This window comes from Parambassis ranga, chromosome 1 (assembly GCF_900634625.1).
Source record: "Parambassis ranga chromosome 1, fParRan2.1, whole genome shotgun sequence".
NCBI classification, from domain to species: Eukaryota; Metazoa; Chordata; class Actinopteri; family Ambassidae; genus Parambassis; species Parambassis ranga.
The window spans coordinates 13,100,082-13,126,841 of record NC_041022.1 but is presented as its reverse complement, the minus strand read 5'-3'; the positions used below and the strand labels follow the sequence as shown (position 1 = coordinate 13,126,841).

General features: G+C 42.6%; 1 protein-coding gene across 10 annotated transcripts in view; it reads left to right on the top strand.

Moving 5' to 3' along the window:
• The first annotated feature begins 1,589 nt into the window (after positions 1–1,589).
• The window catches only part of LOC114435676 (nuclear factor 1 X-type-like), a 93,808-nt gene continuing 68,637 nt past the window's right edge, over positions 1,590–26,760 (top strand). For 9 of the 10 annotated variants that reach the window (XM_028405640.1, XM_028405606.1, XM_028405650.1 and 6 more), the window contains exons 1-2: positions 1,590–1,707; positions 8,063–8,146. In XM_028405640.1, coding sequence (XP_028261441.1) covers positions 1,705–1,707; positions 8,063–8,146 — 87 coding nt within the window. In that variant the 5' untranslated portion in view covers positions 1,590–1,704. Of the gene's footprint in view, positions 1,708–8,062; positions 8,147–11,449; positions 11,634–26,760 lie in introns of those variants that run through there. The other variant, XM_028405589.1, reaches the window with a different exon arrangement.

Sequence of the window (26,760 nt, the reverse complement as noted above, 5' to 3'; positions counted from 1 at the left end):
CACATGTGTTTTACTCTTTCTGTGTTGGCGGACGCACTGTCCTGGCTGCTGCTGCTGCTGCTGCTGGTGGCCTTTAAGTCCTCCCAAACAATGAGCACTTTTCTGAAGAAATGTCATGTGTGTGTTCTGGATTGATTTCCCTTAGGTCAGATTTTTTATGGCTGCTGTCTGTAAGGTCTCAGTCACATCTAATCCTGTTGCTTCCCTGCGTCATTCCGTCACAGCACAGTCTGTGTTAAAGCCTGCTATCTGGCTGTATTTAATATTATTTTTGAATTGCAATATATGAAAACTCATGAATGAGTTTACTGTATTTCTACCACCCCCGCAAGTTTCAGCACAGTCTCATCAATCTGGGGATTTATTGACTGATATTCTGCAAAGTTTTGCGCAGAAACCACATTTTCCCTTAAGGAAGCGCATAGCTGTTGCTTAATCTTTGCTCTAAAACTGTGCAGCAACTCTGCTCATGCCCGCACAGTGCCACTCTGAAACCTTCAGTAGTACATGTAGGCGGTAGTATAGGAGCCGGTGCAGCCCTAATCCCCGCAGTCCGTGATTTAGCCCCTGGTCCTCCTAATGCTCCTAAAGCCCCAGCTGCTCCCCTGGCCGCTCCGCTCTCTCCGCGACAGACTGCACACCGCTCGCTTTATTAATAATTCACCTAATAATTCACCCGTTCTCGACGCTGCCGCCGCCTGGAGCACCGGCCCCCACCTTCACTGTAAACAACTACCCTAATTCCTCGTCTATTATTTGGTGTGTCTCTGTATGTAAACACGGGAGCATGCTGGTGAGGTGCAGCTATTAAGTTGATGATATTTTTTAAGGGGGGGAAAGGAAATGTAGGCGATCTGTCGCTGCCGGAGCGCACGGAGCAGCTTCCATTTACGCGTGAGGCATTCACAGCCCCGCTGAATCCCAGACCGAGGACGTGTCGCTGTGCAGGCATTCAGCTACCGGAGAGGCTGTAGCGATTTGAAGAAGCAAAACGCAAGCTGCTCTTTCATCTCGTCAGCTTTGAGGAGGAGGCGGCGAGGGACCAGGGGTGTCCCCCCGTTTGTGTGTAACTCGGTGTGTGTGCTCGCTTGTGTGTGTTTGTGTGTGTTTGTAACGAGCGAGAGCAGAGAGGGAGAGAGAGATACGAGGGTAAAACAGATCGGACGCGCGGCGTGGGAGACAGCTGCTTTTGGACACGTTTTGGACACAGAAGCTGCTCCACTGCAAAGGCTGCACACGGAAAAATAATATAAACAAGACTTACTTTGCATCACCTCTCCCGTCCATTCATTTTTAACGTGATATTAATAGAATTTCGGGGAGTTTTTTTGCGTCTCCCAATCTGCTGGACAAGTTTGGCTGCTGAAGGACGCACCTCGGGACTTTGCCGCAGACGTCTCTCCCTGACTTCTTTCTGCTGGACATGGGCGCATCTGACGCCAAACAGCGGTAGACGGAGCCCTCGGAGCTGCTGTCCTCTTTTTCCTCCTATCTCTCGCAGAGTGGACCCACTTTTGAAAGAGTGTGTTTTTTCTATCTGGGCCTAAGGCCGACTTGTTTAAAGGTCCTTTTTTTGCTTCCGGCAACAGCAAAGAGACCAAGTCTTCCTCCCTCAGCTCGCACTCCCTCTCTCACTTTTTTGGAAGCAGAACTTTTAAAGGAAAATGGGGCATTGAGAGGGTTGGCAGATCTCCCCACGCTATAATGGTACGTGCTGTGTAACTCAATAGTTCCCTTCAGTTGGATCTATAGGGGTAAAGTCTATAGGACTGGAAATAAATAATATTGTTTAACTATCCATACAGGTATTTTTTAGGTCTTGCATTTGTTGATGGAAGATTAGAACTTTTTTTTTTGGACTTGGCTCTTGAGTGTGTGGCCATGGATGACGGCATAGCACACCTGTGTATGCGCGCGCGCGCGTGTGTGTGTGTGTGAGAGAGAGAGAGGGTGAAAGAATAGATGCATGCGTTATGCGTAAAAGTAACATTGACTGCTCGCCAAATTTATTTATAAAACATCTAGACTGAGTTTGACATATTTTTAGGAAATAGCACACCCTGCACTGACTGTCGGATATTATTTGCATCTCAACAATGCATTTTAAAGCAGTTATTAAGTTTAGGTCCAAAAAAGGTGTGTGTAATAATTTACATAAACTCCACATGTTGTGCATCATTTTCACCAAATTTCCTTAGACATTTTGCAATGCATTTCTTTAATAAGAAATGATTTGTTATATTATTTAAAATGGACTTTCTTAAATTAAATCAGTGTTTCCTCTCTGATGCGTTAGACTGAAGTGGCCCCTATTGACAACGTGGAGGTTGATCTCTCTGCGCTGCTCTGATCAAACTGAATAAACACAAACAGGGCAGATTAGAAAGCAAGACATTTATACAGAGATGGATATTATGCGGGTGATATTTATTATGATTCTTGTTGCTATTATTATGATTATTAGAATATCAGCCAGTGTGCTGCAGGGCTGCTGCACCTTGCACTCGTGTCTTTTCTGTCGGAGGCGGCAGGTTTTTTTTTTTTTTTTTTTTTTTTTAATCAATGGGCACTTCATTTGCGTAGCTGATGACACTTTATAGCGACGACAAGGGGGTGGGGAGGTGAGCTGACACACAGACTGTCTTTGTGCCCCCTGAACAAATGCTTTGTAGAGAAAGTAGCATGAATTAGAACACCTCCCTGGAATTTAATGTTGATCTGAAACTGCTGCCTTATTTTAGAGAGATAAAAACTTTTCACCATCATATGTAAAAACTTCCCCATTATTATATCTAAAGATACTTTTACTGCTCAGTTTATAAAATGCACATTGCTGATTTTGTAATTAGACCTTTAAGTCAAAGCATTTGCATTAAAATGACCTAATGAAAATGTGACACCCACATTAATTGATATCAGTCAAAGAGATTCAAGTTAAAGTTTATTGTGTTTTTTGACATGGTTTACAGAGTGAAGCTGTTAATTGTTTAAGACTAAAACAGTGGGCAGCATTTGTTACAGCACAGGAAAACAGCACATATTCAATGTTTTACAAATATAGACTTATAATATAACTGTGTGTCCGTAAAGGTATTTTAGAGCAATTTAGCAGCCCTGTGACAAGTTTGAAATGTACGTATCTTGCAACTCGAATGCATAAAAATCAAAGTTTTGACTAAATAATAATTTTGACACTCTGTTAGTCATGGCCATATCTTCCACACTTATCTTTTTGCATGCATGCTTAACATTTGTATTATTATTTCACTAAACCAAGTACAAAGAGGTGCAAACGGGACAGTAGTTTAAACAACTTTTGTGTCCCTGAGAGCAAATATTTAATCTGCTGCATTACAAACACTCACTCTAAAACACATGATTGTTATTGGGTCTATTATTTTGTGTTTTTTTTCCAGCGAGGTAAAGAGGATGTTCAGTATCCTTAACATGAGTATGTTTCCTGTTTGCAGTATCACTTCACTTTTTTCCTGCATGTGCACTTTTATCGCTGGTCACCACCTTTGCAGGTGCAACTTGATTTCGAGTCCACATGAAGGGTATGTCTGCACGTTTTGCCGCATCAGTCTGATGTGAGCGCGTGCTGTATTTTCACGTGTTTTAACTTTCATGGGGTCACCTGCCAATAATGATTTGTTTTTTGGCTCCAGCTGAGGTGATGCCCTGTCATACCTGTAGCACAGCACACACAGGCCTCAAGTGCTACACAATGACAAATAGCAGGCTGCATGTAAATTCAGCTGTCCAATTATTTTTCTTAAGGTGAAGGAGCTATTAGACAATGGCTCATAATTGGCAGAGATATTATCATCATTTTGTTTTGGTTGTGAGCCTGTAATTTCACAGTTGGTTGCAGCGCGGTTGTTGCACAGAAAACCTGCCAACCACAAAAACTTGTCAGTCAAATAAAAGTCAAGAAAGTTATTGGTGCCAAGTTGTGAGGTGGGCGTGACCCTTTAACATATTATTAAATAAATTTTGCAGAGGATCATTTCAGTTGAGTTGGAAGTGGGTGAGACAGTTGAAATGAGCTCAGCGCGCTGCCTTATTGAGTCATTCTGTGTGTGTATGTGTGTTGTAATGTAACTCTATGCTTCCTGGTCTTTGTGGTAAACTCTGCTGTATTAGAAGCATAACCACAAGAAAATCTCCCCATGGATCAGTCCTTGTGTGACACAAAGGGCTGATTGTACCAGCCCAAACCTCATTGTTAGATGCACTTAGCCAGAGCAGCTAGACCTTAACTGAGTGTGGTTTGGCCATTAAAAAAAAGGTTTGTATAAGGATCTATGCGAGAGGTGGCAGTTGCATTGGGTCTCAATGGTGCAAGCAAGCAGTGTGGGACTTGTTAAAATTGGCATGGTATTATCTTAAGGCCACAGTCCATAGTCTATCCTGCCCAGCAAGATCAGTAGTTGACAGGCGGGGTGCCAGACTGAGTGAATCTTGGGGTGTGTCACAATGTGCGCTCTGTTCAAGCTTGTTTCGCTGTAACAGTTTTGGTGTAAGTATGGTTTTTGTTAGCATGAGGTTAAGACAGCTATTGTTAGTGCTGACATTGTTTCACATTTGTTTACCAGGAAGGCAAAAGTGTCACCTCACCTGAAACACACAAACTGAAAATGAATTTCTGACATAGGTTAAATGTTTTATGCTTAAGTCATCTGAAATCTTTTTATACTCCTCCCTCCTACAGCGAGGCATCCTCAACACACTCACTGTTCACACCATGTGCGTCAGAATTCTACCCTTTACTATTGTATAAAACACAACTACACAATTAAGCCAAATGCAATCTTCTGCTCTGCATCTTGGCTGTACTTCTGACCCAGGCAAACCTTCAGGACCCACAAGTGAAGTGAAATAATTAGCCCCACTCTTCTGCGGCTGCTGTTAGCAGCCCAGCCATCCATCTTTCCTTTTTTTTAATGCACCCCTCAGTTTCTCATCTTCTTTCTTAGTCTCCCTGTTTTCTCGTCACCCCCCCCCCCCCCCCCTCATGAGATGCCTGTGTGAAAAATCAGTATTTTTCCAACATTTCTCCCCGAGGTAGCTTTGGCAGGGACTCACACGGCGGCCATTTCTGCCTTTCATACACTCCTCACACACCGTGGAACAGATCGCCGGTGCGGCCTGGCGTCTTTGAAGTGGTTGCCATCTCATGCAGGTTGGCTGGACCGTCTCTTTCCCTCTCCCCATCCCCCCTCCACCCATCCACATTTTTATCTTTTGCCTTAAACTTGGCAGCATTATTGTCAGCCACCAAATCATGATGATGAAAACGTGTTTAAGACACAATGCTGGTGATAATAATTACAGTTTTTAAGAAAAGATTGACTGACAGTGCTGATAGTGGCCGTGGTTGATGATTGTGCAACAGCCAGGATAAAATCCTTTCTGGAAACAAGATGAGGACTGCACCAGGTGTATGAGCCCTGTAAGTCATGGTGAATTAGTGTGTATAAGTGTGTGTGTGTAACTGCTAATGTGAGAGAGACAGAGAAGGGATGATCATTGATATGTTGCCATTCATGTGCTTTAAAATGGAGCCATCTGAGATCAAATTCCACCATCAGGGCCTTTCATACACACAGCTCTGTGGAGGTGTGTGTGTTTAGGTGCGTGTGTGAGTGCGCACACACAAGTGTGTGAGCAGGTTTCAGAGATCTCACCTCCAAAGAATTTGGCCATATGGTCGTCAACACATATACCCAGAGAGAGAAAGATACAGATGACGAGTGAGCCAAGGATAGGCTGAGTGAGAAAGTAAAAGAAGTGTCTTCTTTTGTCAGTGGAGGCAGAGGCAGTTTAAAACAAATTCCTGTAAATACCCGTACCTTAGATCAGATGGCACAGACAAAAAAAAGTCCTCCACTACATCCCCTACTCCACATATTTGTGAAGTAGGAAAATCTGTCTCAATTAACACATTTGCATTGGGCGATGATGGACTCCAAATAGGTCACTGACTCAATCTCCCGCCTCCGAATCTTCCCTCTAAAATGTTAATTAAGGAGGGCTTTGAGATTTTTTCGCTCAGGGCTGGCCATATGGGCCGGGCATATGTTCTATATATATAGTACAATATATAATTCATACACTGCTGCAGGAAAGAGAGAGAATTTGGGGGCCTGGAGTTTTTCAAGGGGTTTACTACAAAGGGAGTCAGTATGTTCTGGCCTCCCCAGTGGCAGGTACAGAGCTTAGCCTATTCATTAGCTTCATGTTATTCACTGTTGCACAATGGGATTGAGGTTCATCAACACCTGTTTCTTTGGCTGACAACATAAAGAGGGAATTTAAATTCCTCTTTGTTGGGTTGGTTAATATGAAATGAGAACAAATCATCTATTGTTAGAGTGCGCTTGCCTTTTTTTTCTTTTTAAATTGTTTCTCCATGAAGTCCCATGAAGTTGGATAAGATTTTGTGGATACATATGTATAAAGATTTTTAGCATGTTTCCTCACACTATCCCAGCTGTCCCAGTGCCATCCACCCAGAGACCCATTCACCAGAAATGAGAAACCGGCAGCCAATGGAAACGGCTCTTTCCCCACCCGCAGCTTTTTTGGGTTTGACTCAACCAATCAATGAAGGTTGGCTAGTGCACCTGACCCTGTCTCTGGCCGGGCACAGCCAATCACAGAGACTCCAGCACACCTGATGCATTGTGGTTTGTTTAGCTGGTAGTCAGCAGGCTCACACTACTGCAGACCCCCACACAGGTGCCATGGATCCAGTCCCATTATTCTGACCACCAGCCAATCAGATGCCTCGTTTCATTATCAGACACATGTGGCCTGGCAGATTTTAAGTGCTTGTATTTTGTCTTGGGAGTATTAGCTTGTACGTGTATATGCAGAACTCTTCTACTCCTTTCCCATAATGCTTTGCTGTCTTATCACCAGGCCTCTCTCACTCAGCTCCTGGCTCTGTCATCATCTTGAGACTCAACAATAGGCGCTGTGTTGCCCCCTCAAGGAGTTGAGGGCCCCGGCAATAAAAGGAGACTAAAAAAACATGTTTATGGACTAATAAAGATGATTAGAAATCACACAATTGCAGAAAAATGGAAGGTTTGCGAGTGCAGATTATCTGTAATAAAAAGCTGAGGGGAGAAACAGGGAGAGAGGGAGAAAGAGCGTTAGCTGTACAGACCTCTCATTGCGAAGGATATGAATAGCCTTTGTTTTCACCACAACTCAGGGCTGTGTGGTCTGCCAACGTCTGGCTCTTATTATGGGGTTTGTGTCTGTGTGTCTGTGTAAGTGGCATGCACGTGTGCTTGTGTGTGTGTATGTGTGTTGCTGTGTATGTGTATTTGGGTGCCAGGCTGAGAGCAAATGGGTGTGGAAAAAATGTATATACTGTACATTGGGGAGATTATATTTTCAAGAGAGTAAGACGTGTGCATTTAAACACTTCCACACAAGCAGATACACTGTTTTCTCTCTGTGCTCCCGTTCACTAAATAAATGTGGCATGGGGTCTTGGGCTGGCACAACCGCGTGTGTGTGTGTGCATGCTTTTTTATCCGTTAAAGTTGTGAAATGAAATAGGATTTCACAGAACGCCGCAGCGGCTGTGGGATTTGGGCTCCCTTCGGCTAAGTAGAGTGGGATAGGTTGATCCAATCAATGGCAGAACTGCAAGGAGAGCCTATTTCACAGCTCCGGGCCCTGCCAGAACCCTGCCTGTCCGCCCGCCTGCCTGCTTGACTTAGAATACAAATGAAGCTCCTTGAATGCACACCTACACACACACACACATCTATGCATCCATACTGGTACTTATAGGCAATCTGACTGGGGATTTATAGCAAGTGGAGAAATGAAACCAGTATGGTTACATTTTTACGGATCTTATGCAAAGAAAAAAGAAAAAATTAAGGTTAGATCATTATGACTTCAGGAGATGATTGGTCACAATATTTGAAAACTCAATTGTAACATGTTGTGTCATGAAATATGCAACGATAAAGATAAATAATAATAAAAATCACTGTGAAGCTAATATTGATTACATTCTTTCTGTCTTTTGCAGGCTACTGACACCTACCTGGTGAACGACGATCCTACTAGAGGCCCAGGGATGCCTGAATGTTTCCTTGTGTCTGACACATATAGGGTATACACACCTTGAAACACACGCTCCATGTTTGTCCTCGTTGTTGCACTGATATAATGTGATTTCCTGGACATACAAACAAACTTAAAGAAATAATTACTATGAGGAGAATCGAGAGAAGGAAGGCATTCACAAAGTTTAGTCACACTGTGCCTTCAGCAAGACATATTAACCCCTCTGTGTTATTATCTTCATTCTTCTTGCTTTGCATTGGGGTTTCTGGGGTTAATGTGTTCAGGAAATACATCCACATTTTGTGTTGACATTCCGCTGTTAGCATGCTCAAATAACCATTTCCTGTAAAATCTCCCCACATGTCATCATGGATGTCCCGAACTCATCTGTCGACTGTGCTAACATGTGGCGGCAGTGCCCTGGAAAAACACTATATTTCCTCAAAATGTTAACTTTTGGGTGACGCGTATTTTCATAAGGTATTATTTATGCCTGGCAGGAGTTTGCAGGGTCTGTTTCTTGACATAGAGGATAAAAGTTAGAAGCAGGTAAAAACAGCAGGCATATGCCTAATGCTGCAGACTTTTTTTTTTGCAGGACACTTCCTGTGTGACACAGACTGCATGTGGTCATTTTAATGTTTGTGTAAAATAATTTGGGATTCAGATCAATTGTACTGCTTGAAAGCCTGGAAAACTGCGCCTTTGGCCTGAGTGCTGCCATCTGACATGTTGCATTTTCCGCTTAAATTAAAAACCGATGACATCAGACAAGTAACATAAATCCATACATTTTTATTCCCGCTGAATACAAACAGGGTAGAAACGCAGTAATCCAAACCAGTCTGACTAAAATGTATGAGCAGCCATTACACACAGTAAACACATAAAAAGCAGCAGACGTAGCACATTCTGCACACACACTCAGATTGCAAACAGATCCATAGAGTCTTTGAGATCCACACTTGTGTATAATGTGCTTGTTAGCCACAGCGGCCATTTCTTTCTGACTGCATATGCCCGTATGCATTTGAGTGGCGTGCTCCTTCCCAGAGCACACATAAACAGCTTACTCAAACAATATTTACACTGTATGGCGTAGTAAACGATACAGTTACACACATTTTCCGTTCACATATTTCCTGCCTTTTGAAAGGCGGCCTCAACCACCTGTCTCACACATTTAGCATGCTAATGGCAGTATCAGTATGCTACATCACTTTCAATATTTAATGGCCTAGCCACAGGCGATGGTAAACAGCAAGTATATGGGCAGTGCCGTGTGTCAATGGGAGACCACAACATGCTAACTTTAGACACACCATATGGTTTTCTCGTATGCTTTTTAATGGCAAACGTGGTCTCAGAAACCACAAGATCCCTGCTCGCTCCAGGGGCTTTCTTAGGTGATGTTCAGAGGGGAGGGTTTAGAAAAGTTGGGAAAGAGTGCTTTGTAACCCTAGTGGTTGCTATAGTTTGTTTGTTACAGCCAAGCGCCTGTGCTGAATACTGACATGGACACCTAATAATGCCAGACTGAAGCCAGAGACAAAGACAAAAAGGGACAGCATGTGATGAAGACAGCAGAAAGAAAGAAAGAACGGTAAAAGATTATGAGACAGAAAAGGAGAAAAACGTCACTAAAAAGAACCGCGGAGAAAGAGAAAAAGGGGTAGATGGAAAGAAAAGAGGGAAAGCGAGGGAGCACACAAAGGCTTTGGGGTTTGGGCCTGTGCCGTGGTGGGGTGTGGTTTGGACAGAGGAGAGACTTTGGGAAAAGAACACTACACCTCAATGTGCTTTACTTTCTTTCACATTTTATTTAGTATTTGTGTCTTTTTTCCCTGGCTGTTTGTGATAGCATGTCTTTGACCACTAGACGTATGTGTCCATGCTGTGCATGCACTTGTGTGTGTGTGTGTGTGTCTATATACTGTACATTACATGCATGTGTGTCTGTGGTGTGAGTGTCTAAGTATCCTACATAGGCTGAGGTCTCGTAAAGCTGCACAGCTTCATATCCCCCCCTGAAAAACTTGGCATTCAAGCACTGGGGTGACTTCAACCCCCAAAACCGCACCCATACACACACACTTTCACAAAACTCACACACATAGAGACATATACACGTACAGACACTAATGCTTTCCCACACATACACACACACACGCTCTCCCTCTCACTTACACACATGCACAGGCAGGGGCTTATGTATAATTGCAGGCACTCTGCCTGCATATATGAGTTTGATTAGGCTGAGGAGCAGGGAGCGGGCGAGGATAAAGCCAAGCCTGATTAGAAACAGAGTGTATCGCTTCCATACAATAGGAGTCACAATGAGACCGGTTTAGACCACTTTAGTCACAAGTTCAGGTATCTTTTGTCTGCATATACATACATAGCACGCTGGAATATGAGTTGGACTTTGTTTAAAAAAAAGGAGAGAAATGGGAAACGAAGAAGTATCACAGCTGCAGAAATTACTGAGTCTGAGATGGTTGCATTTACAACTTGCTGTCATAATTTGGGGCTTGTTCAGCTCCCATTCACGGAGGTCACCAGAAATATGGAGAATATGAATGCTCCCTGCTATTGTTTGGTTTCAGATGACTCCTCTCAGCAACAAAGAGCATCCTCAGCAAAAGTGGAGCTGACAGAGTTGTGGGCTTCATATCCAGCTGTGACACCTTGTAAAATGAATTAAGTACAAATGAGCAGTCCAGGTTCAAGCTGATGTTTCAGCAGAATCAAATGCTGAGCCCACTGTTAATATATCCCGGAAGAAAAAGTCATGTTAAGAATATATGGCCTCTTGAATTTTAATTAATTCCAATCCAGGGCTGACGGGGAGACCACAGCATAATCTGAGTTTATAAATTATGTATTGATTTAGTGTTTCGGTCACTTCTGGGTTTGCTTCTGCATTCCTCATAAGAGTAAAGGATATGAAAGCAGAAAAAAAGGAAGAAACGTGCACTCATCAAATCATTTGTGCTCTGTGCTTCTTGGCAGCACAGTGGATTTATAAACATAGATAGATAGATAGATAGATAGATAGATAGATAGATAGATAGATAGATAGATAGATAGATAGATAGATAGAGTGAACTGTGCTCTGACCTCACATGCAAGCCCCTACAGTCTGCAGCAGGAATACTGTATCTTATGCCGCCTCTCTTTGGGGGAAGGTTAGCGAAGCTATGATCATTTTTAATAAATTATCGCTACCAAATCTTCATTCCAAAAAAAAAAAAGTTAGGTTCGTGTCGATCTGACAGAACCGCACGGAGCGAGAGAGAGAGAGCGAGAGCTGGAGAGAAAGAGGGAGGGAGGGAGGGAGAGAGCAGTGAAAACTTTCCCCTAAAGTTATAGTGCGGAGCTTTCACTGTGAGTGAGGCGGGGTTACAGCCTGGACTGAGCCACAGCGGCTTTGCAATGCGGCACCGCAGCGAACCTCCATCCAACTTTGTTATCAACTACTCCAGTTTTCATCTCTAGACACCACCATGTACTCCCCGTACTGCTTAACACAGGTATGGAACAGATATCGCCGTTTTAATCCTGCTCGGTCGCTGCTTTTTTTCCGGTGTGGCGCGCCTCCGGGTTGTTTCTACTGTATGTGGTTACAGTGTTGTGTTGTGTGTCGCGCTGCTGCTGCTGCTGGTTGTCATTTGTTGCGTATTGAGGGACCTTTTTTCAACTCTGCTCTCTTTTCCCCGATAGTGTTTAACCTCCCTCTCTCACTCCCGCGCTCTTCCTCTCTCTCTCTTTCTCTCTCTCTCTCTCTCTCTCTCTCTCCTTTTTCTTTTTTAATGGCACTCCTCCAACGGGCTTTCTTGTGCGTCTCATTGCGCATGGTTTGGAGAGAAAATGGCGCTTCTCCCAAATCTATTTGATATAAAACGGAGGTTGGAGAAGGGGTAAGAAGGGCTGCCTGTCCTGACAGTTGGCGACTAATTACAAACAGCCCCGGGCAATAATCGACCTCATTGACAACATCATTAATCACGTATCAGGTTCTAAAAATGCTTGTCGAGTTGTAGGACAGTGGGTTTTTTCGGGGTGGGAGTGGGGGGGGTGTTCTGACTTGCGGCTGATCGGGAGGTCTGCCCGTCTTCAGCTGCGGACAGCGATGGGGGGCTTTCAGGGTCACAGTGTACACATTTATGACAGTCCAGTGTTGAGAATATTCAGCTTTTATTTAAAATGAGTGTGCTTTGTAAAGTGAGCTTTTTTTAAAAAAAAAGTTAAAGAAAGAAAGAATGGATCGTGAGTGCAGACTGAGCTGCGTGGTGTCACTTTGATTAATGACAAAATAAGTTCACATTATAGAAGCAACAGAGCTACAATATGTGAGATGGTTGTGGTTTTAGGTTAGATTTTTTTTTAGCTATTCATCCGTAGATATATAGAAGAAAAGTAGTGTTTTCATGTGCTTGATTTTCAAAGGCCGTAATGGTTCTGCTAAAGGGTTTACACTGCTGTGTAATTTTATTTTACATGTTTTAAAACAACATGATAAGATTTCAAACCAGCTTTTTACCTCTGAATTTTCACCTCACGCCCTGTTTGCTTAAATACAGAACCATAAAGAGCTGACCTTTTGTGCCTCATTTCCTTTACGCACTGCAATCCTGCTGTAACACTTTTTTAAAGGAAAAATCTAATTTTATATTTTTATCAGTTTTAACACCCTGTAATTTACCCTTGGACCTGCTATATTTATACAAAAAAAATCAATTTGGTCTTCCCTCTAAGTGAAGTTAAATAAGCCAATTAACCTTTTAAAGCATTTTTGAAAAAGCGAGGTCCACACTAATGTTGTTGATATTTAAAATCATTTCCTCCTCCAGCCTTAATATGACTTGTTTAAAGGTGTGACTGTGACTTTTTATCTCTAAATTAAATCAGATCGTATCACAGCTCGTGTAAGAGCTAAAGGTCAGGCTGTTAATGACCTTTTTAGTTTTCCTCGCAGAGCAGCACTTTATGTCCCTGACAACAGTCTGCATGTAGCTCATATTTAAAGTTGTTTTTTGCTCTGCTTTGCAGTCTTCACTCATGTTTAGTGCAGTCACTGTAGAGTTAACAGAGGAGAGCTGCAGGAGCGCCGAGCATGCAGCTTCAGGCCGCCGCAGGTCCGTGTCTCCCCTCTGCCGCTCGCCTTTTCTAGTTTAACTCCGGTTAAACGTGTGTTTTTAACTTTTATATTATTGATTCTAAAAGTATTATTTAATTATCAAGTTGAATGTAACTTTTTTTGAACACCGGTATTTTTAAACATACACCGCCATGTTCTGTAATACAGAGATTTAGTCGAGGTGAGTTGTAAAGTAGAATAAAAGGTGATCCTCTGTCATTGTAACGCAGCGATTTATACAGTAAGGTGATTTCACATTATAAAGACACATCCGTGTCGCTTCAGGCCTGTGGGTTACATTTTCAGTCACCCAGCGAGGTCACGGCCTCCAGCTTTCCTCTCTTTCTCTAACGTACAGAGTTCTGCATTGCAGATTTTCTGATATTATAACATTTCTATGTTTTAATTCATATTCACCCTCTGAGCTACTTTATAACTCGAATTATTTCCTTTGTCCGTCTCCGTCTCTGTTATTTCAGGCCTTCTGACCCGACCCCTGCGTGTTTCTCTCTCTCTTTTTTATCAGAACCATGAAAGACATCCTTCTCAAATGCAATAAAATATATTTCATTTCCCTTTTAATCAGTGTACTGCATCAAGAGCCAGGCGCCGAGGCTGCACCAGAATCAAACACTTCACAGAAAAAAGAAGCTTTTTCTGGTCATCTCTTGACCTTTTCTGGCGCCTGTGAGTTTGAAACAGTGAGAGGAGACATTTTGCTAATCAATAGTGTATTTGATTTGCTCCGTAAAATAAGTCCAACAGCCCTACTGCATATTTAGTACAGATAATTTTCCAAGCCTGGTGGTATGAGGCAGAGGTCCGCATCGAGTTTCCTCTTTCTTTCCATTAATTAAAATTAATTGGCAGCAGATCCTCTCACACGAGCGCCCGCATGGACGCGTGCTGCCCATATGCGCGATACATATTGATCTACTTGCTGCTGCTATTGCGTCTGCGGGTGTACTATCAAGCAGGGCCGATTTGTTTGCATTCTCTCATATCTCCTTGAGAGAGAGCCTGTATTTGTATTTAAAGGATATTAAGATAACACCAGTCAAAAATTAACTTCAAAGACTCCCCTGCATCCTGCTGTAATTTAAACTTGAGTCCAACATTTGCCTTTGATTTGCTCTGATCGCTTTAATGATCTGCGGTTTGATGCCGCATTGTATGTTGTTCTTTCTTCGTGTGCGCCCTCATCCACATGGATGATGAATGCGTAATGCGGACTACTTGTTACCGTGCTGCTTTTGTCGTCCAACGACTCCATTATGAGCGTGTTCTTGATCACAGTAAATAATTCACAAATCAGAGAAAACATCCAAAACTGCTGTAAACAATCTACAATGTATTATTAATGCAGATAAAAGCTTTGCTGGAATGGCCTGGTAGGTGACGGACCCGAGCAGCCAAAAGTGCTGTTGCTGCACTTGCCAAACATTACCAGGAGGGTGTTTTTTTTGACGGGCTGGAGTGGCATTGTTTCACATCCTTGTGACGGAAATGTATTTGCATAAAGTTTTAATGAAGGTCGAAGAGGCATCGTTAATTAAAAACTTTTATGCGCTGCGTTTTGAAATCAATTATTCCAGACTCCAGTTAAGTCCCGTTTATCCAAATGAGATGGGCTGTTAATATAGGGCTACAGCGCCCTTCGCAGACACTGCCAACTTCTGAGGCTTTTTACTGCAAACTCGAGAGATGTTAAAACAATGTGCGGGAGATTTGTTTAACTGTTTACCCGCACGGTCCACGCAAAAGGGGGGGGGGGGGGTGGGGGGAGAAGAAGAAGAAGAAAAGTTTGCTGGATTCTCGATTCATGTCAGATTATATGCACTTCTTAAAGGTTTCAGATTTGCAGATCAAATGAGTCCTTGAATTTCGCTCTTGTGCCGATTGGCAAAGAACTTAAAAGAATGGAGAGAAATCTATACGTACTGTAGTCATGCCATATAGCCATAGCAACAGGGAACAAAATGCAGGCAGCATCTTTGGTGATGAAGATAAAAGCACTTTTATCAGTGGATGGGAATCAGTGCATATGGAGAAGCATGCAGTCTGTGTGGCAATATGTGTGGAGCCCACACAAGCTGTTTGCATGGAGTTGTATTGTTCTAAATATCTTCTAAATTAAACACCCTTATTTAAAGCCAAATTTTCTTTTGTCTTCATGTTAGTCGATACTGTGAGTTTACAAAAAAAAAACAGACATCCAATGCCCAATACTTCATAGATGTGTGTGTGTGTGTGTGCAAAAGGTAGATGTGTGTTTCTTACTGCTGCTCCGTTTTGGGCCAGTGGCTCTCCTGCGTCAGCCCTCGGTTCTGGTTTCACTGGGACCTGATGGTGATGGCCGTGGTGCTGGTGTAAGCCGAGGTGGGCCTAGATGATCTGGTAACATACCGAGCCTTGCCGGCGTCACTTTGCACCACACACACACACACACACACTGTTAATCCTGCTCACACAGAGCTAGTTAGTAGGCACTGCACAGACAGTGGAGAATAGGTTTGCTGTAGTGGACGGTAAGCAGGGAAAAAGTGGCCTGCCAAATGCAGGCCAACGGCAGGCAGGCAGGCAGGCAGGCAGGCGGTGGGTTGTAGGCAGAACCCAGGGGTACACTGTGTTCTTGTTACTTATTCATCCTTTTTGCTGGAGGCAGACCAGGTCCACCTTACACTTCTTGGCCCAGACTAAGAGCTGGTAGGCAGGGATGGAGGAAAGAGCACAGGGAAGTGGGAAATGGCACACGTCTGTGTCAGTGTGTCAGTGTATTTTGATTTAGAAAAAATTACTTTTAAACATTCATGGTAATATTGTAATAATATTGTATATAAATATAAGTCCATGTGCACTGAATTGCAGTAAAAACATGGAAATTTGCCTTTAGGAGGGCCTAGAAGGCCTCCACGCAAACGCTTTGTGGTAGCTGGTGGACGGTCCAGCCGGTGTGTGTGTGTGTGTGCTCTGCTTATCCCTTATCTGTGCACTCTTGCTGACCGCCCATAGAAAATGGATTTATCATGCTTAACTGAGGCAGTTGGCACAACAGGGTAATAGGTGGCTGTCCCTTGGATGGATGGGCCTGTGTTTGTGCGACTGATATGTGTGTTTGCGTGCGTCCATGTGAATGTGTGTTTCCACTCAACACTCCCGTGTTCTCTGCCTTCTAGTGTGGATTAGGTTTAGGCTGATCTGTGGCCAGTGGAAGCAGGCAGCCCCTATAGCGGTCTTATGTTGGTGTGAGATACAGTCCTTGTTTACCGAGCCATAAGGGCCACACATCTATTGTATACACATACACACACACACACACACATACACACGTCTGAAATCAGACTCAATAGTCACATGTGTTACAGACAGATAGATGGTTGTGTGGCGGAGCAGCAAAATCACATCTCTCAGTTCGGCCTTTGACAGTTTTTGTCATGCGAGAGCAGCAGGTGCGCCAAAATAAAAAATACACACTTATTCCTCAGTGATATAATAATATTCTTTGGTTGTAAGAATTAGACGTATAAAGTAATTTACTGATATCCTCCCTGTGCAAGGGATTATTCTTTTTTCTTAGGTTTGAAAATGTAATTGTGCGACAGCTCATCGTCCACAAAAACATTTCAGTTTGTCTGCAAGTGATTAAATCATCAATAAGGAATCAATGGTTGAGAAGATCTAAGAGCCAGTGAGCACTCTTTCTGCAGCTGCTTGGGACAGACTCCCCTTCACCTTCATCCTCCTCCTCCTCCCCCACCACCTCCTCAATTAGCTCCCTTTAAAAGAGAAGTAACGGTTAGTGAGGGATCTCTATTGTTCTAGGATGAGCTTCAGTTGTTGTTGTTGTTGTTTGTCTCTCCCTCTCACTCTGTGTCTTTCTCTGCCCCCCCTCCCCTCCTCTGTGACCCATTGGTGTGTTTTTCGTTCTTTTTGATTTTCTCAGAGGCTTTTTTTTGTGAGGGTAACCCCACTGAATGGGACAATGCAGCCTAGCGTGAAATTAAAGCTCTTAGTTAGTTTGGAGTTGCTCAAAAGAGGATTTTACACATGCATGCATTCATCGCCCTCCCATACGCTATAGATATAGCTAATTAGAGGAAGTACACCCTATGTCGAGCATCAAGAGCCCAATTAAAAGAGTAAGGGAAACCTTGGTGTGTGAAAAATCTAGGCCAAATCAGCTCAGTGAATGCGTCTATTGCCTTGTGTGTGAACAGTATGTCTGCCTCCTTAATCCAGGCGGGAAAATATGGACGGGACTGATATGAGAAGCGTACAAGTTTCATTAACATATGCATGTCACGTACTCGGGTAAGTAAATCACGAAAACATTCAGATTGATCATCCTGACAGGCGAGTGTCTGATTCAAAACAGATTGGGCCGACGCGTCCAAGTCTCAGTTTGGAAGTAGCGCTTGCACTGAAATGTCTGTCATGCATGCACATTAGAGGTTTTTTTTTAAATTTGTTTTTCGTCGTTGTTGTTCACGTCAAAGACATTTATTTGTGCAATTCCACTGAGAAAATATTGACGCTTATTTTGCTCTATTGAAAAATTCTGCACACACCAAAAGTTACAAATTGTAGAATAAACATAGACAAGCCGTAACTGATGAATGTTCAGCATGTTTACTGTACCTTTAAAATGTTGATGGAGCATGCATAGGGTAGACTTTATAGTCACAGCACCCTACTGTGTTGAATGACTGCCTAAGGTCATTTATTTTTGCCTGCAGTGTGTGTGTGTGTGTGTGTGTGGGAACCAGTTAGACCATGCAGCAGCAGCAATCCACAGCAGTGATAGCTAAAAAAATCCACCGGGACTCCGGCACACATTTGACATATATCCATCAACAATCCTCTGATCTCTGTGCAGCAATACGGTTTCAACCCGCTATTATCAAGAACACACATACGCTCTTTTGTCCAGTCCGATCTCCAGAGTGTAACTACTGGTCGTAGAGTCCTGTAGCCCCATTAGCAGCCAGTGCATGCAGTTGAATCAGACTTTGTGGAACAAAGTGTGCTGCTCTCTGATTCTGTCTCTCTCTTCCCCTCTCTTTCTGTCTCACACACTCCTGTTGAGAGCGCTGGCAGCTCGCCAGGGGTGGAAAAATCTATAAGCCATTGCGTAATATACCATATCTTTACCTTGGTTGAACCCTGCACAAGATCCACAGCTGTGTGAGCACACAAACAGAGAAATGAGTGTGTGTGTGTTAGAGAGACAGACAGACAGAGGGGGAGAGAGACACACAAAGTGGTTTCTTTGTGGCTAGCTTTCAGTGTGTACCCTCATATAAACAGTATCACACCACTTTGATCAAATGCTGCTGACAAAATATTTTTATAAGTAGACCGAGCATGGCATTCTGATCACTTTTCAGGAGTGTTATGCCAAAAGGAAAGCAAACAGAGGACATATAAAATGTATCTCTTTTTGAGGCAGCTGATGTTAAAAATTGAAATTAAATTGAGTCATGTTTTCCTTTCAAGACAATAAACACCATGGCAACCCTGTTGTACTGTTCACTACAGGAGTGTGTGTTCTGTCTGTACACCATTAGAAAATTTAGAATAAATTATTAGTGATCAAGTCTTTTATGCTAAGCGCTTATTGATAGCAAAATTCAGTTTTTAATGTGCGTGGTGGTTTGTTCAGGCAAGTTCATGTCTCCTCTCTGTGTCTGTCTACACCTGAAGCTCCATTAGAAGCCTAACACTCCCTCCTTTTGGACTTTGTGTTGTGTTTTCATTAGATGGCTTTAAAGCCGGTCGTGCTTGCTGACTTTCACACTTTCCTAATGAAAGATAATGCAAGCTTGTGGATCTCGTGTTCTATCTCACACAAGGATTCACTGACACACATGATCAGCAGCACAAGGAGGCAGATAAAGACAACACTGGGCAGTGTGGGTCCCCTGTTTGACTTTTTAAATAAGATGAAATGCCAAATATTGTCTAATTGGTCCTCATCTTTGCTAACATCATCTACTTGTGCCGTCTGAATGTCACATGTTCGGACTGATTCGTTTTTGATGGTGGTGATTATTATTAAATGGTCTGTAATGACTACTGATAATCCCCGTATGCAGCTGGGCACCCTGGATTCGCTTGGAGGCTTGTTGTTTGTTAATGCACCACTGAAACCTAAAACACATACAGATGTGTGTGTGTGGGACAAAACCACAAACTCAACCAAGATCTCTGCCATTGTTTTACTGCAAGCTCATGCTTAATTCTTACCGGCCTTGCTTATGGAAATTTTTCAACAAACGTGTAACGTTTCAGTGCAGAGCCCCATATTAAACTGATTTTCCTTCCTCCGCTTCAGCTACACAGTGTAAAGGGTCAAACTGTGTTAGTGCGGTGATGGCGGTTTGGGCCAGGGAAGGGTGACAGCTGTATGAGGGTGGTAGCTTTAGCTGGTGGGATAAAGTTGGGTGGAAGAAGGAGACTGCATCATTTTTCACCTCATGTGTTGCATATGTATTTATGTGTGTAAACGTTCGTGAGACTGACTGCTGATATGTTTGTGTTTATTGACTCAAAGAGACAGGCTGTGGCTGCGTACACAGCGGTGTACGGGTGGCATGGGTCCAGGCTTGGGGGAAACGTGTGTGTTTAAAGTACACACAGGCCTAATTATGCTGATTTAAGCATTCTTGCGGTCCTCCCTCTGGCTTGTGGTGTGTTAACTGCCACAGGGGCGTCCAGCAGAGAGGGAGAGAGGGAGCAAAGGAAAAGATAAATGAGACAGAAAGGGGAGGCTTAATAATGACGAGACTGATGAAAAGAAGAAGAGAAAAAGAAAAATGGTGGTACTGCTCTAAAAGACTGAGAGAATAGAGTCAAATGTTGCTGGTGAAACTGAGGAAAAACATACACCACCATCAAACTTCCCGGCAGGTTTTTTTTTTTTTTCCCTTTCTCACTTTAGCCCGCGCTTCATATTTATTTTTATATTCAGATGTTATGGATTGCTCCGGGAAAAGGCCGTCCCTTTTCCCAGCAGAGGAATTAATACTGTTTGAATGTTCTCTCTGGAGTCTAAAAGGAGGAATTTTGCAATGGAGTTTAGAGGGTTTATAAGTTAAAACCTGACCACTGCTAAATAAACAAACTAGGGTGATTAAAAATGGACCCTTGTTTGTTGACTCTGCGCTATGGCCTATGTGTGTGCACCTGTCTCCTGTCTTTTTTTTTTCCATGTACAACATAGTGTATGTATGCAAAAAAAATACTCTATATTATACTGTTATCCAAACTCTAAAAAGTATGTATAAAGAATCCACAGGCTCCTCACATGATGCGGCAGCAGCAGAGATTGATGATGCTGGCCGGTGTGTATTCAGGCTGCCTTTCACGCAGGTGATAAAATCCTGCTGGAGAAGCAGGCAGGGCTGCTCAGTGTCTTTGGGTTCATTCGCTTCTCTGTATGAGACGGATCAACCAACACCGACACTCACATTGTGCGCTCCTCTGAAAATATGCTCTCACTTTCCATACACTTCATTTCTCTGTTTTTTTTTGCTTATCTTTGGCTGTTTTTCTCTCTCATCCTTCAGCTCCCCTTCCTCCTCCCTCACTCTCATTACATCTGTTACTTCAACCGCTTCTTTTCTCCGTTTTACCTCATTCTTTCCAGCCCCCTCTCCACTCATCTCTGTTTCATTCCCTCAGGAAGAGCCACAGTCTTATCTGGGATATGTTGGATTTGGTGAGCTTAAAAGCCACTTTACTAACTCCCTGCCCGTCTCTCCTGAGAACAGCACAGGCTATCTCAAACAGTTTCACCATTCAGCAGGCTTTGTCCGTTGGAATGCTGCTCATCGGACAACTTCTTACTCCCAATCACCTCTTAATGCTAAGCCTTTACCTGGCTCTCCGTTTTCATCACCCATTTCCCTTTTTCTACCTTCTGACTAAAATGCTTGATATACACATATTGGGTTTCTTTTGTTGATGTGAAGGAATGCTAATGCATCATAACCATATTACAGTACTTAGAGTAGGCAAATGATGCCAAGTGTTATCTGAAGAATCACGTTTCTCGCACAAGAGCCTTCTCTCTGCTTCACATTGAGAAATGGTGTTCACATTTAAAATATTCTTTTCTGCAAATACATAAAGCTGACAGCCCCACTAAAATTTGCTGAAACAATGGCGTTGTTGTACTCAATAATGCAATTTCTCCAAGAATTGGAAAGCTAGTCTAAATAAAGACAGGGCCAAATCCTTTTTTGCATGTGATCCAGCGGATACTGTGCTGTCCTCTTTGTGCGTGTGAGTTTTGCATACAGTGCTGTTACAATTTGGTCATGGCTTGAAGTTTTTTTTTTAAATCTTTCAAATACTGAAATTTGGGAAAGAAAACATTTATTTCAAATGCTTGAAGAGTGTAACCAAATGATAAGCGCAAATCCAGGAGCAGTCCTAACTGGAGTGAGGGATTTGCTTGTTTTATTATTAGGACCTGTATGTGTGTTGTTGTTGTTGTTGGTGGTGGTGATGGAGCGGCTCCATCCATGTTGACTCACAGAGAGACAGCGGTGATGGCTACACCGAGCAGGGGTGTCAAGCTTGGCTGATGACTCCAACTCCCCAAACAGCACTGCAAAGGCAACCCCTCCTTTGTGTGTGTGGATCTGTGTGTGTGTATATGTACGTGTGTTTTTCAGTCCTGACAGCCAAGAAGCCTCAGCAGCATCTGACGTGGCAGCTCTTGCTGCTTTCAGTCCAGCTCTTTCCTTCTGGCTCACTTTTCTGTGATACTATCTTTTCATACAATCACATGTTTATAAATGGAGGCTGACTGGTATGTCATACCGGACCAGTTTTGCTGAAGGTTTATCAGCTTTCAGCCAAACAGTACTGTTAGCTAAAAAAATAATATGGCAGAATAAGAACATTTATCACAGTTAGGATTTTTTTTACAACTATGAAAAAAATGATCAGGCACATTCGGTTAAACGTTTACAGTATTTCATTTACATGCTATTCCATGTCTCAGCGTAATAAGGTTAGATTTAAAGGTTTACAGGTGCAACCTATCAAGTGGGGTATACTGTAGTGTAAAATGCATGTACACTGGAGATGAGAACACTGCTTTTCATGTATACATTTTCTGTTGGTATATATGCAGCCCTAACCTAATTTAAACTTGGATCAGCGTACAGCTCTTTCTTTTTGTTCCCGCCTTATTTTTTCCCCCCTCTGTGGCCTGTTTTGTGAGGTGCCTTTTTATCGAGGTGGGTTTCCTCCATTTTATGTCCCCTCTGAGGACATGTACTTATGGCTGTCTGCCTGTGGTACTGTGGTGCTCCTGAGGTCTGTGCGAGGTGGTAGTTTAGGCTGTGGAAGTCAGCGTGGTCACAGAGGAGATAACTGCACACACATGCTCCCAGAGGCGCCCGTCTGCATCTGTCCGTCCTCCCCTGGCTTTGTTGGTGGATACATGTTTAAAAAAGAAAAGCACTGGTTTGAGAGGATTTCAGAATGATTTAGTCGTTGTGCACTTGTCTTTGTGTGTGTGTGTGGTTGTGAGGGCTCTTTGTCTCCTGCCTTGCCATGTGTTTGTGTGTCCTCTGTTTCTTCCGGACTGGCGCAGCGGTCGCCCTATAGGGAATGCCACTCAAAAATGGGCAGAGCGACCTTTAACCCTCACCTTGCCAGCTCAGAGTCAAGAATAACTTGTTATTATATCAAGAGCCCGTCTCACTTTAACCCAAACTCTGTCAAGCATAGCAGAGATTAAGACCCATCTCTCAGGAGGCCATATGGAACAAAGACCTTTTAACCTTAATGGGATCAGAGTCACATAGGAAGCCACTTGGAGCAGACACCCACTCTTAACCCCTAACACTAACCAAGTCAGCACAGACAAGGCAGAGTGCACAGGCAGAGGCCCAGCTCATATCATGCCACAGGGAGCGGGCACCATTTAACCCTCACAGTGCCAACCCAGCACAGGCAAAACTCCAGCGAATACAATAAGCAGAATTAAATCCACAAGCTTCAGTGTCCCTGATAGGGAGCTCAGCCATGTGGAAATAGGATGGTAATGTAAAAGGGTCAGTTTCAAACATTTGCAGTCACCAAATGGTCACCAGGAGTAGAGTTTTGTTGGAGGTATTCCCCATAAAATGCAACAAACAAAGAAAACAGTTTTGTTTAAAGTTAAAAAAAAGTGTTTTTACAGATTCCAATATTTTTAACATTGAAGCATATGAATTCTTGTGTCCTATGGGAACACAGTACAGAAGAAGACATTTATAGCGAAGGTACTGTATGTTTAAAGGGCTTAATTAAAAAATCTACTTTGTTCTAAATGATCACAGGTGGTTTAATGGTTATACAAACTGCAACCGATAAATGAAAGAACTGTTTGCAGGACATGCTTTCCCTTTAAGGGAAGTACCACGGCATGAGTCGAGGCATGAGTGGCTGTGTGTGTGAGAAAGAGAGAGGGTAAAGGGAGATTCTGCACTTGCCTGTCTGGCACGGGCCGAGGAATGAGTGTACAAGTTTGAGTCTGGATGAATCAAGCTGAGCAAAAGAGAGGCAGCAAGAGAAGGAGTGGTGTCGCACAGTGACAGAAGTGAAGAGGTAGAGGGTGGGGGGCAAAATGAGAGATGCTAAACGATGGATAGCAATTTAGATGGAGAGAGCGCGCAAGTGTGACAACAATGTGAAGTACAGGAAAGAGGAAAAGTATTGGAGAAAGAAGGATTTTGCAGAGTAAGAGGTGAAAGAAATGGAGTAGGTGATGGTGGGATGGGGGGGGGCACAAAATGAATGTGTGAGTTGGGCTAGTGGTGAAGCATTTGCATAAAGGGTGAGGGCACTCTGCCCGGCTTTGGGGAGAGGTTGGCATTTCGCCTTGCCGACTGGCAGAACGAGGACCAGGGTGGAATAAAAGAATGAGGGGGAGTGAAAGAGTGAGAGAGAAAGTCTCTCAATAGTGCATCTCTTGTGCGAGAAGTAGCAGGCCTTGGCTACTGCTGGAGCAGGGAATAGAGGGGAGGGGATATCGGGTTTCATTATCTGCTTGATTCCTGCTGTATTTGCTAACCATGAGGTTCAAAGCCCTTGCTGCAGCTGTAGACAGGGCATGGTAGCCAGTCTGTGCCGCTGGCATGTGCCGACTGGAACAACGTAGGTGTGTGTGTGTGTGTGTGTGTTTGCAGCCTCGGCTTGGAGTCGGACTGAAAGCGAGAGACATGTCTTGTGTAGTTGAAGCAGAAAGCTGCCACCACCCTGCTCACTCACTCACACACACAGACACACACTCTAAGTGTCACACTGCCTACTTGACCTTATCAGGAATGGCTGCCCTTGTCAAGGGGAAATGCTGTACCTAGTTTTACTGCAATGTCCTGTTGGAAAATGCACCAACAGTATGTGACTGTGTGTGTACTTAGTGACACTACAAAAAAAACCCACTTCAATGTAAACACATACGGTACACATGCAGCAGTCTATATGAATTCACTTAGTTTGGCCTCCATGTAATCCTACACTGTCCCAGCTAACTGTAGCCTCATGCTGAATTGGTTTATTAAATCATTGTTTGTTACATGCAGCGCCAGAATCTCCTAATTTAGTTTGAAATCTGTAATTTTACCCAGTTTTATTTATACCACAAAACATCATTCCTAAAAGAAACATTCTGTCTGACGGCTCCGTTATCTGAATCTAAAGATAAAAATCTGTCTTTGCATCATGAGGCATACATGTATAATGTTTCACGCAGTCTTCTTTAAAGCATTTTAGAAAAATCAATCTCAAAATGCATTCTTGCTACTACAAATTAAATCCACTGCTACAAATATTTTCAATTTAAAATCTGGGAGGTTAGAGTTCTGTGTATAATTAACTGTATAACTGTATTTTATGAGTCATATAAAACCCATAAAAACCTCAAAAAATCTGGCTGAACAAATTTTAGATTCTTTTAACAGAAATTATAAATAGCCCCTGATGTTATCTTTCATGCACTTGCTTTTGAATCTGGCCAGACAAACCCGTCGCACAATAGAGAAAACATATTTCAGTATAATACTACCCAGGTCTGCAGTCATGTCAGAAGCCCCGGCTTGCTATCAGTCCTTGTGTTTCTGGAGCTGTTTAAAGCTCGCTCGCTCGCTCACTCGCTCTGCCTTTCCCTCTCTCAGCCTCATGCCACAAATGGCTTCCAGACTTTCACACATAGTAATGCTTCAGTGTGTAAACAGGCGTAATTACAAACGATGCGCAGACACACTTTTAACATCAATTTGTGCCGATGGGAGAAAGAGAGGAAGTTTTTTTTTCTTCCAGGGATTAGAATGGATGAATAAAGGGTTGGAGCTGGATGTGAACCGAGGCCCTGGCAGTGATCAGAAGTTAAGGAGGACATTTCACAGTGTGTGTGAATACATGCGTATAGGTCTGTAAAAAAATAATTTAAAAAAAGGATGTGCTGTATTTCATGAGAATTCCCAAGGAAATAGCAGTTTATGTGAACCTCTCCATAATTATTTTATTTCCTTGAGGCTTGTGAGGTTGCTAAACCATCACCTCTTAATGGCAGGGTGTTACTCACCACTAGTCAGGCCTTCTCTCTGCACACCTTTCTCTTCTGTTCCCCCCCTGTGCCTCTAACAGAAACGGGATGTGGAAACTCCTCTCAAATAAGTTTTTTTGCTTTTTGTTTCATTTTTATTTTATATAAACAGGATTACTTAAAGCCTATTACTACATAAAAGGTTGGAGGAAAAGTTGCTTTTTTCAGTTTTTTAGAGAAATATTTACACACACACACACACACACACACAGGAAAAATGGTTCAGATCTCATGCAGTCTTTCCCTTACATCACCATAATGGTTGTCAATATGTGATTTTGCACAGCAAACAAAGTAAAATTCCAGTCATGACATGACCTAACAAGCCGAGCCGTGATCCCCTTTCTTTCTGTGTGTTTATACCAGTCCAGTTTGTTCTTACTGATGAGCAGTAACATTTTGATAATGTAGTTTAAGATTAAATATAAATAATGGAAGTAAAATAAAAAGTAAATAATAATAATCATTATTATTAATATTATTGGGGATAAATAATAATTATTGAATTATTGAGACAAATATTTAAAAAATACATTTTAGATTAGATTAGATTTTCAAGTTTTTATTATTGATGTGTTTGTTTGTTGAATTTAAAAAGATTTTAAAACCAAAAAGAAACATTTTAGGACATTTATATTATTTGGTTGTTCGTGATTTTATAAAAAGCCCTTTTTAAAGGCTTTATAATTTACTTTATCCGTTTCATTTCGAAATTGTTTGAAAAATTGTTTTTGTACTTGTTCCATTCAGGTTTTTTGTAGATAAAGGAAGAAAAGTATGTATGCTTTAATATAATGCCAAATGCCTGAAATAAGCCCACAACCGTGTGAGAACAAATTGAAGGCCTGTTTTTGACCTACAAAGGTGTTCTCACCATGCAGCACGTGGCATCAAACAGGCCTAAATATATGAC